A 16462-nucleotide genomic window follows, 5' to 3' on the forward strand; every position below is an offset into this window, starting at 1 on the left:
CCATACAGGATAAACCCAAAGAGAAACACACCCAGACACATATTAATCAAACTATCAAAAATTAAATACAAAGAAAAAATATTGAAAGCAGCAAGGGAAAAGCAACAAATAACATACAAGGGACTCCCCACAAGGTTAACAGCTTATCTTTCAGCAGAAACTCTGCAAGCCAGAAGCGAGTGGCAGGACATATTTAAAGTGATGAAAGGGAAAAAGCTACAACCAAGATTACTCTACCCAGCAAGGACCTCATTCAGATTTGACGGAGAAATTAAAACCTTCACAGACAAGCAAAAGTTAAGAGAATTCAGCACCACCAAACCAGCTTTACAACAAATGCTAAAGGAACTTCTCTAGGCAGGAAACACAAGAGAAGGAAAAGACCTACAATAACAAACCCAAAACAATTAAGAAAATGGTAAAAGGAACATACATATCGATAATTACCTTAAATGTAAATGGGTTAAATGCTCCAACCAAAAGACATAGACTGGCTGAATGGATACAAAAACAAGACCCGTACATATGCTGCCTACAAGAGACCCACTTCAGACCTAGGGACACATACAGACTGAAAGTGAGGGGATGGAAAAAGATATTCCATGCAAATGGAAATCAAAAGAAAGCTGGAGTAGCAATTTTCATATCAGACAAAATAGACTTTAAAATAAAGACTATTACAAGAGACAAAGAAGGACACTACATAATGATCAAGGGATCAATCCAAGAAGAAGCTATAACAATTGTAAATATTTATGCACCCAACATAGGAGCACATCAATACAGAAGGCAAATGCTAACAGCCACAAAAGGGGAAATCAACAGTAACACAGTCATAGTAGGGGACTTAAACACCCCACTTTCACCCATGGACAGATCACCCCAAATGAAAATAAATAAGGAAACACAAGCTTTAAGTGACACATTAAACAAGATGGACTTAATTGATATTTATAGGGCATGCCATCCAAAAGCAACAGAATACACTTTCTTCTCAAGTGCTCATGGAACATTCTCCAGGATAGACCATATCTTGGGTCACAAATCAAGCCTCGGTAAATTTAAGAAAATTGAAATCATATCAAGTATCTTTTCTGACCACAACGCTATGAGACTAGATATCAATTACAGGAAAAAAACTGTACAAAATACAAACACAGGGCGGCTAAACAATATGCTACTAAATAACCAAGAGATCACTGAAGAAATCAGAGGAAATCAAAAAATACATAGAAACAAATGACAATGAAAACACGACGACCCAAAACCTATGGGATGCAGCAAAAGCAGTTCTAAGAGGGAAATTTATAGCAATACAATACTACCTCAAGAAACAAGAAAAATCTCAAATAAACAACCTAACGTTACACCTAAAGCAATTAGAGAAAGAAGAGCCAAAAAACCCCAAAGTTAGCAGAAGGAAAGAAATCATAACGACCAGATCAGAAATAAATGAAAAAGAAATGAAAGAAACAATAGCAAAGATTAATAAAACTAAAAGCCGGTTCTTTGAGAAGATAAACAAAATCGATAAACCATTAGCCAGACTCATCAAGAAAAAAAGGGAGAAGACTCAAATCAACAGAATTAGGAATGAAAAAGGAGAAGTAAAAACTGACACTGCAGAAATACAAAGGATCATGAGAGATTACTACAAGCAACTATACGCCAATAAAATGGACAACCTGGAAGAAATGGACAAATTCTTAGAAAAGCACAACCTCCTGAGACTGAACCAGGAAGAAATAGGAAATATAAACAGACCAATCACAAGCACTGAAATTGAAACTGTGATTTAAAATCTTCCAATAAACAAAAGCCCAGGACCAGATGGCTTCACAGGCGAATTCTATCAAACATTTAGAGAAGAGCTAACACCTATCCTTCTCAAACTCTTCCAAAATATAGCAGAGGGAGGAACACTCCCAAACTCATTCTATGAGGCCACCATCACCCTGATACCAAAACCAGACAAAGATGTCACAAAAAAAGGAAACTACAGGACAATATCTCTGATGAACATAGATGCAAAAATCCTCAACAAAACACTAGCAAACAGAATCCAACAGCACAGTAGAAGGATCATACACCAAGATCAAGTGGGGTTTATTCCAGGAATGCAAGGATTCTTCAATATACGCAAATCAATCAACGTGATACACCATATTAACAAACTGAAGGAGAAAAACCATATGATAATCTCAGCAGATGCAGAAAAAGCTTCTGACAAAATTCAACACCCATTTATGATAAAAACTCTCCAGAAAGTAGGCATAGAGGGAACCTTCCTCTACACAATAAAGGCCATATATGACAAACCCACAGCCAACATCGTCCTCAATGGTGAAAAACTGAAACCATTTCCACTAGGATCAGGAACAAGACAAGGTTGCCCACTCTCACCACTATTATTCAACATAGTTTTGGAAGTTTTTGCCACAGCAATCAGAGAAGAACAAGAAATAACAGGAATCCAAATTGAAAAAGAAGAAGTAATACTGTCACTGTTTGCAGATGACATGATACTATACATAGAGAATCCTAAAAATGCTACCAGAAAACGACTAGAGCTAATCAATGAATTTGGTAGAGTAGCAGGATACAAAATTAATGCACAGAAATCTCTTGCATTCTTACACACTAATGATGAAAAATCTGAAAGAGAAATTAAGGAAACACTCCCATTTACCATTGCAACAAAAAGAATAAAATACCTAGGAATAAACCTACCTAAGGAGACAAAGACCTGTACGCAGAAAACTATAAGACACTGATGAAAGAAATTAAAGATGATACAAACAGATGGAGAGATATACTATGTTCTTGGATTGGAAGAATCAACTTTGTGAAAATGACTATACTACCCAAAGCAATCTACAGATTCAATGTAATCCCTATCAAACTACCAATGGCAGTTTTCACAGAACTACAACAAAAAATCTCACAATTTGTATGCAAACACAAAAGACCCCGAATAGCCAAAACAATCTTGCGAAAGAAAAACGGAGCTGGAGGAATTAGGCTTCCGGACTTCAGACTATACTACAAAGCTACAGTAATCAAGACAGTATGGTACTGGCATAAAAACAGAAATATAGATCAATGAAACAGGATAGGAAGCCCAGAGATAAACCCACGCACATATGGTCACCTTATGTTTGATAAAGGAGGCAATAGTGTACAATGGAGAAAAGACAGCCTCTTCAATAAGTGGTGCTGGGAAAACTGGACAGCTACATGTAAAATAATGAAATTAGAACACTTCCTAACACCATACACAAAAATAAACTCAAAATGGATTAAAGACCTAAATGTAAGGCCAGACACTATCAAACTCTTAGAGGAAAACATCGGCAGAACACTCTATGACATACATCACAGCAAGATCCTTTTTGACCCACCTCCTAGAGAAATGGAAATAAAAACAAAAATAAATAAATGGGACCTAATGAAACTTAAAAGCTTTTGCACAGCAAAGGAAGCCATAAACAAGACGAAAAGACAACCCTCAGAATGGGAGAAAATATTTGCAAACAAAGCAACTGACAAAGGATTAATCTCCAAAATACACAAGCAGCTCATGCAACTTAATACCAAAAAAACAGACAACCCAATTCAAAAATGGGCAGAAGACCTAAATAGATATTTCTCCAAAGAAGATATACAGAATGCCCACAAACACATGAAAAGATGCTCAACATCACTAATCATTAGAGAAATGCAAACCAAAACTACAATGAGGTATCACCTCACACCGGTCAGAATGGCCATCATCAAAAAATCTACAAACAGTAAATGCTGGAGAGGGTATGGAGAAATGGGAACCCTCTTGCACTGTGGGTAGGAATGTAAATTGGTACAGCCTCTATGGAGAACAATACAGAGGTTCCTTAAAAAACTAAAAATAGAACTACCATATGACCCAGCAATCCCACTATTGGGCATATACCCTGAGAAAACCATAATTCAAAAAAAGTCATGTACCACAATGTTCACTGTAGCACTATTTACAATAGCCAGGACATGGAAGCAACCTAAGTGTCCATTGACAGATGAATGGATAAAGAAGACGTGGCACATACATACAATGGAATATTACTCAGCCATAAAAAGAAACGAAATTGAGTTATTTGTAGTGAGGTGGATGGACCTAGAGTCTGTCATACAGAGTGAAGCAAGTCAGAAAGAGAAAAATAGATACCGTACGCTAACACATATATATGGAATCTAAAAAAAAAAGTGGTTCTGATGAACTTAGGGGCAGGACAGGAACAAAGTCACAGATGTGGAGAGTGGACCTGGGGACATGGGGAGGGGGAAGGGTGGGCTGGGACGAGGTGAGAGAGTAGCACTGACAGGTATACACTACCAAATGTAAAATAGATAGCTAGTGGGAAGCAGCTTCATGGCACAGGGAGATCAGCTTGGTGCTTTGCGACCACCTGGAGTGGTGGGATGGGGAGGGTGGGAGGGAGACGCAGGAGGGAGGGGATATGGGGATATACGTGTGCATGTAGCTGAGTCACTTTGCTGTACAGCAGAAACTAACACAACACTGTAAAGCAATTATACTCCAATAAAGATGTTAAAAAAAGAACAAAAACATGTCTCTAATTGCCTATTTGAAATTAGCATCAACCTACTCTACCATTATTTTAATCTCAATATTAAAAGAAAAATAAATGCCTTGTCTCTACCAATCAGGTACACTTTGCTGAGTTTTCTCAAAGATACCATAACCAGAAAAATTTACTTTTAACCCTTAAAATCAAATCAGTTACTAAATCCCATTAACACTTTATCTGGAGGAGCCCAGCTGTCAGGTAAAGCACTTAGCACAGTACCCAGCAGGTAGTAAAAGCTTCATAATTGATTGTTATAACTGACAAGCACACACAGAATAAGAGAGCCTTCAAACAACCTGATTTGTACAACCTATAATCACCAGTCACCTCAGCTTCTTGATGCTGAGAGTTGGATTGTAGATAGTGCCACAAGCAGTTTGCTGGTCCTCAGAAGTCTTCACATCTAGGTCCTCTTCCTGCAACAGTCTCTCAGGATCAGAAGGGAGATCCTTCAAGGATATTACCTCATGAAAAGGAGTGGATGCAAAACGAGCTGCTCTAGCGAAGTCACAAGTGTCTTCTGGGTTAGGACAAATAGTTACATTCCTGAAACCTGTGATAATAGCATCCTCACTCAAGGGCTCAATTCCTGTAAATTCGTCCTGAAAAACCACAAAAAATTTAGCTCATACATTTCAGTGAGCATATGAACGGCCTATCTTTTTTAGTGAAAGAGATACATATTTAGATAAGTGATTTTTAACACAGGGTGCAAAAGTATCATATCAGAATCTCTAGAGAAAGACAAATTTAAAAAGCACATCATTACATTTGAGGAAAAAGGTTTTGTATTATGAAAACAGCAAATTATATTTCATCAAAAAATACACTGTGAGGATTCTCCATACAAAGGAAAAATACTGGACAATGTTTTTTTCCCAACCAATTTCACCTAGGAACTAGAGGACTAATACTATTTTTCTTCTGGCTTTGGCCTAGAATATGTTCCAATAATCTGCTGTCCTCCTAGCTTTTAAGTCTTTCTCTTTGACAAATGTTTAATTTCTATTTTATTTCTTAAAGGTAATTCATGATCATGGTAGAAAATATGGGAAAAAAAGTATAAAATAATGGAAAACATTTAAAATACGCCTTTGTCTTTAAAAGTAATACAGGTATATAGTTTTAAAAAGTCAACTAGTTTAAAAGGATATATAGTGAAAAAGTCTCCCTTCCACACTTGATTCCCCCTGACGTCTCCACTCCGGTTACTACTCCCCAGAGGCAACTGCTGTGACCATATCCATCTGGTAGGATACATGCACAAGCATATTCTATGCATTTAAAAAAGAGGTTTTAAAACAAGTGAAATTATAGCATCTATGCTAGTCTATATTATTCCTTCTCATTATATTTTTTAGTATATTTTCTGTGCTATTAAAAATTCTTTAGAAACATGATGGTAACATTGTGGGTCTATCAGAAGTTGACCAAATGTTTTAGGTTATCCCCTGTTTTTCACTGTCATAAAACTATTTTAAATATTCTTGTAGATTTAAATCTTTAAGAATATGTTAACTTTCTTAGGAATAATTCATAAAAGTAGAACTATCAGGTCAAAAAGGTAATTGAACACTAAGGGTCTTTATACATACCGCCTAACTGCCCTCGGAGGGATTGTACCATTTTATACATTTACCTGAAGTACACAAAAGTGCCTATTTCATTTAACCCTTATAGATACTAGATATTAATTTTCTAGATCATTACCAATATGATATATACTCTGAATTTCTGACTCAACGTTATTTAGTAGAGGTGAGATACATCTAGAAGAAACAATAAGTGAAACTAAAAAATTGTAAGATTAGAGTAAAATAGATGTCTGCATTCTAAGAATAAATTTTATGCAAATTCTACTTATGGTCCTATTAGTTTAGACACTTTAAATTTTTTTTTTTTTGTAGGGGAAAGAATCCTGGTAGGTACCTATTAACAAAATTCAAGTAAAAGGTTTAAGACAAAAAAACTAGATTGAGATTTACCCCTTTAATAATTTAGTCCATCCTTGAACAGCTGAACCTAGAACCACTACCTCCAAATCCAGCCTATCCATCTATTCTCTGGTGGTATTCTCCAGAACACAGTATGTAAAACTTATTCTTCCACATCATTATCTTTTCATAGCAGTCAGTGGATTACCTATATTAGAATTACCTGGGAAACTATTTAAAACCAATAAAAATACATGCTTGGGTTTTATCCCTGGAAATTCCAATTCAGTATAGTTGGAATGGGGCCTGAGCACCTTTAGTCATAAATGGCTCCCGAGGTTCCTCTGGGTTGCTGGAAATTTTCTGTATCTTGACATGGGTGAAGACCACATGGATATTCACATATATAAAAATTAATATTTGTCCAGTTTATGAATATAAAATATACCTCAATAAATAAGTAAATAAAAACATGTTTGAGTCATTCCCTAGGATGTGGAGAATATACTGTTTTAAATCACTATAGCTACTGATCATGTCTCCCTTTAAAAGTCTTTAGATTAAACATACTCAGTTCCCTTCAATCTCAAGACAAGTTTCCAGATGCTGGTTTGAGACTTCAATGAAATGTCACTGATAAAGTCTATTTACTTTGTCTTGAATGTCTACACAGGGTCTTTTTTTATCCTAAGTACTACTATGTCACTAGTCCACAGTGGTTAAAACAAAACATTACTACGAAAAAAAAAAAAGGTTGGTTCACATAACTCTTTCATTGCCAATGTTTCATAAATATTTTATATAAAAAGAACAAAGATCCTTGGCTTTCAAGGCAGTGATTTTTCCCCACTTTAAAAAATTGAGATATAATTAACATACCAAAAACTTCACCCTTTAAAAGTGTGCATTTCAGTGGTTTTTAGTATATTCATAGGGCTTTGCAACCATCACCACTATCTAACTCCAGAACATCTTTATCACCTCAAAAAGAAACACCATACCCATTTGTAGTCACTTTCCAACCCACTCTCTCCCTAATCCCCTGGAAATCCCTAATCTACTTTCTGTCTTTATGGATTTGCCTATTCTGGACATTTCACATAAATGGAATCATACAATATGTGTTCTTTTGTGTGTGGCTTCATTTTAGCAGTGTTTTCAAGGTTCATTCATGTTGTAAGATATATCAGTTCTTCATTCCTTCTTATGGCTGAATAATATTCCATCGCATGGATACACAACATTTTGTTTATCCATGCATCAGTTGATGAACACTGGGTTGTTTCCAGTTTTTGGCTATTATGAACAATGCTGCTATGAACATTCATGTAAAGTTTTTTGTGTGAAGATATGTTTTAAATTCTTTTGGATATATACCTAGGAGGGAATTGCTGGATCGTATGGTAACTCTATGTTCAACATTTTGAAGAACTGCCAAACTGTTTTCCAAAGAGGATGCATCATTTCACATTCTCACCAGCAAAGTATGAGGGTTCCAGTTACTTCCCATCCTCACCAACACTTGTTATTTTGTCTTTTTGATTATAGCCATCCTAGAGCACGTATGCAATATTTCACTGTGGTTTTGATTTTCATTCTCTGATAACGGATGGTGTTGAGTGTCTTTTCATGTGCTTATTTCAAGCCAGTGATTTTCATTTTAACCCTAAACTTTTGTGATAATTGAATGAAACTATCCACTAGTCCATTTATATAAACTTAGGGATATTGCTCCTTACACAAACATCTGGAGATACATCCTCATTTGAGGTGATGCTTTCTGAAGTTTTGAGAATTGCAAGGGGTCTTCGTTGGGCTAAAACCCGTGGGGGATCTGCAGAAGGACTGGAAAAAGACATATTTCATTTAGCAATTTTTCTCTTAACATAGATAACAGTAACCCCCTATTTCATCCTCATTTATGATAACAGAAAACTTTTAATTGTCAAAACAAAATAAAACCAAAAAACCCCTCAAACCTGATAGTCTTTTTTTCTGAAAGAAGAAATTCATCAAAAATGGAGAAAGGTACACTGGAACCTATAGAAAGAGAGACTAAATTTACACTCTTAAGAGTAAATGACCTACTCTTCAAGACAACTAGGTCAATTAACATTTTTGCTGTTTGAAAGCAGAAAGACAATTTTGTTTATCTTTTATAATAAATAATTTCAAATATATAAAAGTAGACATCATTTAATAACAATTACCTAAACATGGATGATCTTGTTTCATCTTTATTCCCCACCACTACTCCCCCAAACCTAACCCAATTCTGGATTATTTTGAAGCAAATACAAAACACCATATCATTGCATATGTAAATATTTTAGTACATATTTCTTAAAGAGATAGCCTCTTTTTAAAAAGCACAATCTCAAAATATGATCATACCTATAGAATTAAAAATTTCTGTATTCAAATATCCAGTCAGAGGTTTCACATTTTACCAAAACTTTTTAGAAAGTTTGAATTAGGAATGCAAAGTAGATTCATACACTGTGACTAGTTGAAATGCCTCTTAAATTGCTTTTATTTTATAGGGTTTTTGTTTTTGCTATTAATTTTTTATTTTAGAAACTGGGTTGTTTGCCCCATAATGCTGGATTTTTCGCCAATTATATTCTGTTTCACATGTTCTTCTATGCTTTGCATTTCCTATAAATTAATGGTTAGAATTAGAGGTTTAATCAGATTCTACTGAATTTTTTAACTATTTATAGATGGATATTCATGTTTCTACCACTTTTAACATGTTTCTGAAAATACAACAAATTTGAATATAAAATAGCTTTAGTTTTAAGCTTTCCCCCCTCATTCTTCCAAAAAACCACTTTCCACTCTTGGCTGCTGGGTACTACTGATATGCTTAGCTAGAGTACACTAACTAAAGTGGAAGATTATTTTGTAGTTAGTATAAATTTAAATTACATTTAAACCAAATATTTTAAAGCAATGAGTTATTTTATAAAAATATTCTTTCAAATGTCTAACCTATCTTGAATCATATGCTTATAACTGAATTCCATGATTCAAAGATAACAGTACCTTAGTCCCTCTCTCTGCTTTCTTTCAAATCCTTTTACCACAATCAAGAAAAGTATTTACACTTATTACATAATGCATTTGTATCAGTAAGTTCTTCAAGAGATTGTCAAATAAAACTCACTTTTAGAATGAGGCTGTTCTTGCCAAATGTTTTCTGCAAGTGAAGTTTCCCTGTGAAGAAATTTGTTTTAAAACATGTGCTTAGTACCCACAGAAAGAATTATTTAATTCTTAAATGTCCAAGAGGTCTTTTTATTAAATATAATCTTCTTCACTCTAAGATAAAGAAAATATTCTAGTACCATTAAACCAAATTCTTTAAGATAGAACCTTCAGTCATTAAAATTGTCATAGAATTATATTTGATAACAGATGTTAAGTTACATTAAGTTACATTAACAGTATAAGCAGATTACAAAATGGTAAGCTTTCATTTTTATAAAACAAAACCAAAACAACAAATAAGAAGAAATATACCAATGTTAATACTAGTCATCTCTTGGTAGTAGAAATGGGTGGTATTATCATTTAAAAAATTATTTGATTGTTTTTATAAGAAACATGTATTTTTTTTAATGGAAAAGAGCCAGCACCCAGACCTCTCTCATCAGCATCACAGCTTATGTTGTGACAAAGACTTGCAAAAACCATGTCTCAATACTATAAAAGTTAAGGAGACTTCAAGTCACTAGAGAGTCAAAGGTCGGTTCTAGATGCCCTCCTATAAGCATCATCCCTCCCACCAATGCGGTCCTACCTGGCACAAGAGTTTACTGGGCAAACAGAATTGCATAGAGCCATTCCTGGTATTTCCTGAGACTCTGAAACAATTCGCAGTTCAGCTGTCTCCTTTGTAGACATCTTCTCTTCTTGCTATTTGCATTAAATAAACAAAATCAATGTGTCCCTCCTATATAGAAAATGCTACCTATTCTCAAGTTTTAGTGCCAAAATTAACTTTACTATACTCTTCCCCTAGACATCTACTAACCATATAAAATGTCTGTACCACAAAAGTTCTTCCCAATAATTCATGTTCCCAGTATAAACTGGTACTGTTGTACTCAACTGAGTAGTGGCAAGGAAATACACACTAAATTTCTTTAGCTAATCTCATTTTAATGGAACATAACTAGAATAAAAATCTAAAGTCAGAAGTAACAGAGTAGTGCTTTGGAGTATAACTAAGAAGTCAATAGTCAATAAATTGCATCACTTATATGCCGCAAATTCCATTTGAAGTCACATGTTAAATTACTTTCATGCTCAACTTTACTGATATTAATAGCAAAGAAACTATCAGAAACTGAGTGGGTCTGACAGGACTTTTTACCTTCTATATTTTTATATTGTTTAAATTTGTTTCAATAAGCATTAATTGTACGTATTGAAAAAGAGAATGACCTGATCACTTGCTCTTTCTTGCTGAGTAGTTTGGATTTCTTTTAGCTTCTTCTCCATCTCTTCAATCTGCTTCTGCATTTCTGCTCTCTTCTCTGCACTGGTCAGTAGCTCAGCTAGAAACAGTGAAGTTGGCTGAGGCATTACTCCTCATAGCAATTTATCCTGTCAAAAACTGTCTTTGGGGCTCATGTCCTCAACATACGTTAATATTACAGATGAGAATGATACAAATGGAGCAAAGCCCTCAACTTGAGGTCTAGGTCTCTATTATTTATTCAGTCAATAAAAAATAGAATATCTATTATGTGCCAAGCACAACTTTAAGAATTTAGGTTTTAGTGGTACATAATACAAAGTCCTTGGTCATGTGATGCTAACATTCAATTTGGGAGAGACAAACACAGAAATTAACAAGAAAAATCAGTTTTAAAAATAAAACTAAATAGGTGATGTGAGAATGTGTCACTGGGTAGGGGGATGGAGGTCAGGGGCTACTTAAGACCAGAGATCAGGGAAGATCATCTAAGAAAGTTACATTAGAAAGCTGTAACCTGGATGACAAGGGGCCAGTCATATAAAGATCTGGGGAAAGATTTTAGGCCAAAGGACTAGCTGGCACAAAGGTCCTAATGCAGGAACAAGATTATTGTGTTCAAGGATCCAAAAGAAGGCCAACATGGTTGTAGCACAGATAGAGGGAGCAAAGTAAAAGATGAGGTTGGAGAGGTAGGCAACAGCTAAATCATGTAGGGGTAAAGACTCTGTACTGCATTCTAAGACAATGAAAAAACACTAGAGAATTTTAAATAAAGGAGTGACATGATCTGACTTTTTAAAAAAGATAATTTGCTGTGAATAAAATGGACTGTGTTAAGGCCAGAATGAGGGCAGAAAGTCTAAATGCAGTAGTCCAGCTAAAAGACTGTGGTTTCGATTGAGGTAATAATGGGAATGGTGATAAATGAAAGATTTATGAAATTTTTTGGTGGTAAAGTTGATAGGCTTATTCATTAGATGTGGGGGAACGGTAAAGAAAGAGGGATCAAAGATGACTTCTGGACTTTTTTTTTGGCTTGAACCAGTTGTGTGCATGGGGATGCCTTTTATTGAGATAGGGAAGCCTGTGGTACATTTGCATATCGGGGTGTGGTTTGTGACAGAAATCACTAACTTTGTTTTTCTTTAAAATATTTATTTATTTGGCTGCACCACGTCTTAGTTGCGGCATGCAGGATCTTCCTTGCGGCATGCGGGATCTTTTAGTTGAGGCATGTAGGATATTTAGTTGCAGCATGCAAACTCTTAGTTGCAGCACGTGGGATCTAGTTCCCTGACCAGAGATCGAACCAGGGCCCCCTGCATTGGGAGTGCAGAGTGTTAGTCACTGGATCACCAGGGAAGTCCCAGTAACTATTTTTGGTTAGGTTGAGTTTAAAATGTCTATTAGGATAGCCAATAGATGCAGGCAACTAAATGTGAGTCTGCGGTTCAGGTGAAATGTCAGGGATGGGGATATGAATTTGAGACTCCATGGGTTGCAAACAGTATTTAATCTATTACCTAAAGATAGCTGTTGAAAGAAAAGATAATTGGGATACTTCAGAATTCTCCCCTGGGCCTCAGGAAGAGGTCCTGAATGAGAAGAACAGTAGTAAAGGAAACTGAGTGGGAATACACATCAAGGAAGAAGCCAAGAGAAGCATTTCATAAAGTAGTACTTCATCAACTATGCCAAATGAAGCCAAGAGGTCAATAAAGATCAGGACTGAGAAAGAGCCATAAGATTTGGCAAAAAGGAGGTTTCTGGTCACCGTGATCACTGGAATAGAAGGGATGCTTGAGGAAATAACAGGCAGCAAAAGAAGATTACAATTCCCCCAAAATTTTGCTGTGAAAGAGAGTATAAAAATGGGGTAGTAGATGGAGAAGAATATGAGGATAATGGAGATTTTTTTTTTTTTTTTAAAGAATGGAGACATTAGAGTATATATGTATAAATTAGTGAGAATGGTTTAGTAAAAAGGGAAAATGCTGGAAGGGGAAGAAAAAAGGGCCACTCCTTTGATAGGAACAGAGAAACATTAATTTTTTTCTTAAATTTAACTAATTAATTTATTTATTGGCCATGTTGGGTCTTCATTGCTGCCCACGGGCTTTCTCTAGTTGTGAGCGGGGCTACTCTTCGTTGCGGTGCACAGACTTCTCATGCGGTGGCTTCTCTTGTTGCGGAGCATGGGCTCTAGGCGCGCAGGCTCAGTAGTTGTGGCAAACGAGCTTAGCTGCTCCGCGGCATGTGGGATCTTCCCAGACCGGGGCTCGAACCCGTGTCCCCTTCGTCGGCAGGTGGATTCTTAACCACTGCACCACCAGGGAAGCCCCAGAAACGTTAATTTTAACAGAAAGAATGAGTGTATAGGTACAGATTGCAGATATGGCAGATTTGGTGGAAGAAAATGGAGTTACCATTACATTCCTTCTATTTTCTCAATGAAATTAGAAACGAGATTATAGGTGAGGAGGGACAGGGATGCAGATTTGAAAATATGAAAGAAAATTAAATTAGTTGTTTAGCAGAAAGAAGAAATTCACCTTCCAGGAAACTAGAATGATTGTTAGGCACTGGTAAATGCTCATTTGAGATTTGTGGTCAAGAATTTAAAATGACTGGACAGCTACATGTAAAAGAATGAAATTAGAACACTCCCTAACACTATACACAAAAATAAACTCAAAATGGATTAGAGACCTAAATGTAAGACTGGACACTATAAAACTCTTAGAGGAAAACAAAGGAAGAACACTCTTTGACATAAATTACAGCAAGATCCTTTTTGACTCACCTCCTAGAGAAATGGAAATAAAAACAAAAATAAACAAATGGGACCTAAGGAAACTTAAAAGGTTTTGCACAGCAAAGGAAATCATAAGCAAGACGAAAAGACAACCCTCAGAATGGGAGAAAATATTTGCAAATGAAGCAATGGACAAAGGATTAATCTCCAAAATATACAAACAGCTCATGCAGCTCAGTATCAAAATAACAAACAACCCAATCAAAAAATGGGTGGAAGACCTAAATAGACATTTCTCCAAAGAAGACATACAGATGGCCAAGAGGCACATGAAAAGATGCTCAACATCAATAATTATTAGAGAAATGCAAATCAAAACTACAATGAGGTATCACTTCACACCGGTTAGAATAGGCATCATCAGAAAATCTACAAACAATAAATGCTGGAGAGGGTGCACTGTTGGTGGGAATGTAAATTGATAGAGCTGCTATGGAGAACAGTACGGAGGCTCCTTAAAAAACTAAAAATAGAACTACCATATGACCCAGCAATCCCACTACTGGGCATATACCCAGAAAAAACCATAATTCAAAAAGACACATGCACCCCAATGTTCATTGCAGCACTATTTACAATAGCCAGGTCATGGAAGCAACCTAAACGTCCATCAACAGATGAATGGATAAAGAAGATGTGGTACAGGCTTCCCTGGTGGCACAGTGATTAAGAATCCACCTGCCAATGCAGGGGACACAGGTTCAAGCCCTGGTCTGGGAAGATCTCACATGCCGCGGAGCAGCTAAGCCCGTGCGCCACAGCTACTGAGCCTGTGCTCTAGAGCCTGTGAGCCACAACTACTGAGCCTGCATGTCACAACTATTGAAGCCCGCAGGCCTAGAGCCTGTGCACCGCAACGAGAGAAGCCACAGCGATGAGAAGCCCGTGCACCACAACGAAGAGTAGCCCCTGCTCGCCGCAACTAGAGAAAGCCCGCGCACAGCAATGAAGACCCAATGCAGCCAAAAATAAATAAATTTATATATTAAAAAAAAAGATGTGGTACATATATACAATGGAATATTACTCAGCCATAAAAAGGAACGAAATTGGGTCATTTGTAGAGATGTGGATGGACCTAGAGACTGTCATACAGAGTGAAGTAAGTCAGAAAGAGAAAAACAAATATCGTATATTAACGCATATATGTGGAATCTGGGAAAATGGTACAGATGAACTGGTTTGCAAGGCAGAAATAGAGACACAGATGCAGAGAACAAACGTACGGCTACCAAGGGGGGAAAGTGTGGGGTGGGATGAATTGGGAGATTGGGATTGACATATATACACTAATATGTATAAAATAGATAACTAATGAGAACCTGCTGTATAGCACAGGGAACTCCACTTCGCTGTACAGTAGAAACCAATACAGCATTGTAAAACAACTATACCCCAATTAAAAAAAAAAAAAAAAAAGAATTTAAAATGAGACCGATACAGTTGCATTTTTCTCCGGCTACATTTAAACTATCAGTACTTGGATGCAGGTACAGAGTGTGAGCAGACAGCTGGATTTAACCAGGGTTGAGGTTCTGCCAGGTGAATACAATATAGTGGATGATGTAGGGAGTAGAAAGTAAGATATGAGCCAGGTGCTTAGTCAGTTAATGAGTGACAGGGAGTGACAAAAAAGTCTGAGGTGAGAACACTAAGGAGGCTCAAGAGGTAGAAAAAAAATATTGGAAGACATGAATCCGAAAGAAGCTTTTTGAAGGAGGAGGGGGAAAATGGTGTGGAAGTAGCAATGGGAAGAAAGGATAACAGCCTTGTCTTTAGGCCTAACCTGTGGCTTCCTCATTTCTCATATCCCTACCTGAGAGTGAAAGTCTGCAACAATCTTTGAAGCTAGTTTTCAATATAAGAAGAAACCTCTTTCTTATAGGCATAAGGATTTATAAGAGTACAAACTAGATTCAGAGACAAGGTTAGGAAACGAGTATTAAAATATCCTCAAAGGTCAATACTTCTTTTTATCGACTCAAATCCCAACTAACCCTAGCTCAGGTCCTTCTTTGGCTAGTTGAGAATAAAATGTACTATTTTACTTTTATATACTTGGTATAGCTAGAGCCTTCCCTTTAGGAAACAGTAGTTTTAATCTAAGTACCTAGTTCCTTTCCCAGCTCCTATTTGGCTACTCTGCTAGCCTACTTCTTTGTTGTGGTGGTTCCCACTTCTAAAAGCTTTACACAACCAGCTCCTTGCTTTTTAACCATTCCCTGTCTCCTACCTAGACACGTAGATTCCATTTTTCAATGTATTATTTGAGCCCAGAGCACTTCTGTCAACCTTGGAAGGCACCAGTTGATGTAAAAAATAAGGCAATTCCAAACGTACAGTCTGCTTTACAGACGTTTGCTTCTAACTTGTCACCTGGAACTCTGAAATATTTTTTTCTCTAACAAATTATAAGTGATGGTTAAGTTTCCCAGCTAGCCTTATGAATGCCACATCTCCTTAAGTGAGCTGAGCTGCAATAGTAGGTTACTCTGGATGCCTGTGTTTAAAAAAAAAAAAAATTTCTTCTTTCTTGGTATAGATCCTTGTCAAAACGTCTAAATGAATGAAATTTATTTTTGGACTCTCCCCTACCTCC

General features: G+C 36.4%; 1 protein-coding gene across 1 annotated transcript in view; it reads right to left on the minus strand.

The window, feature by feature from the left end:
* The window catches only part of BUB1B (BUB1 mitotic checkpoint serine/threonine kinase B), a 56220-nt gene that overhangs the window by 13851 nt on the left and 25907 nt on the right, over window positions 1-16462 (minus strand). The window contains exons 10-15 of the mRNA XM_061182255.1: window positions 11012-11124; window positions 10365-10480; window positions 9729-9778; window positions 8539-8599; window positions 8299-8404; window positions 4953-5227 (exon numbers count right to left, since the gene is read on the minus strand). Of these exons, the coding sequence (XP_061038238.1) occupies window positions 4953-5227; window positions 8299-8404; window positions 8539-8599; window positions 9729-9778; window positions 10365-10480; window positions 11012-11124 (721 nt within the window). The remainder of the gene's footprint in view (window positions 1-4952; window positions 5228-8298; window positions 8405-8538; window positions 8600-9728; window positions 9779-10364; window positions 10481-11011; window positions 11125-16462) is intronic.

The sequence above is a fragment of the Eubalaena glacialis genome, chromosome 2 (assembly GCF_028564815.1).
Source record: "Eubalaena glacialis isolate mEubGla1 chromosome 2, mEubGla1.1.hap2.+ XY, whole genome shotgun sequence".
NCBI classification, from domain to species: domain Eukaryota; kingdom Metazoa; phylum Chordata; class Mammalia; order Artiodactyla; family Balaenidae; genus Eubalaena; species Eubalaena glacialis.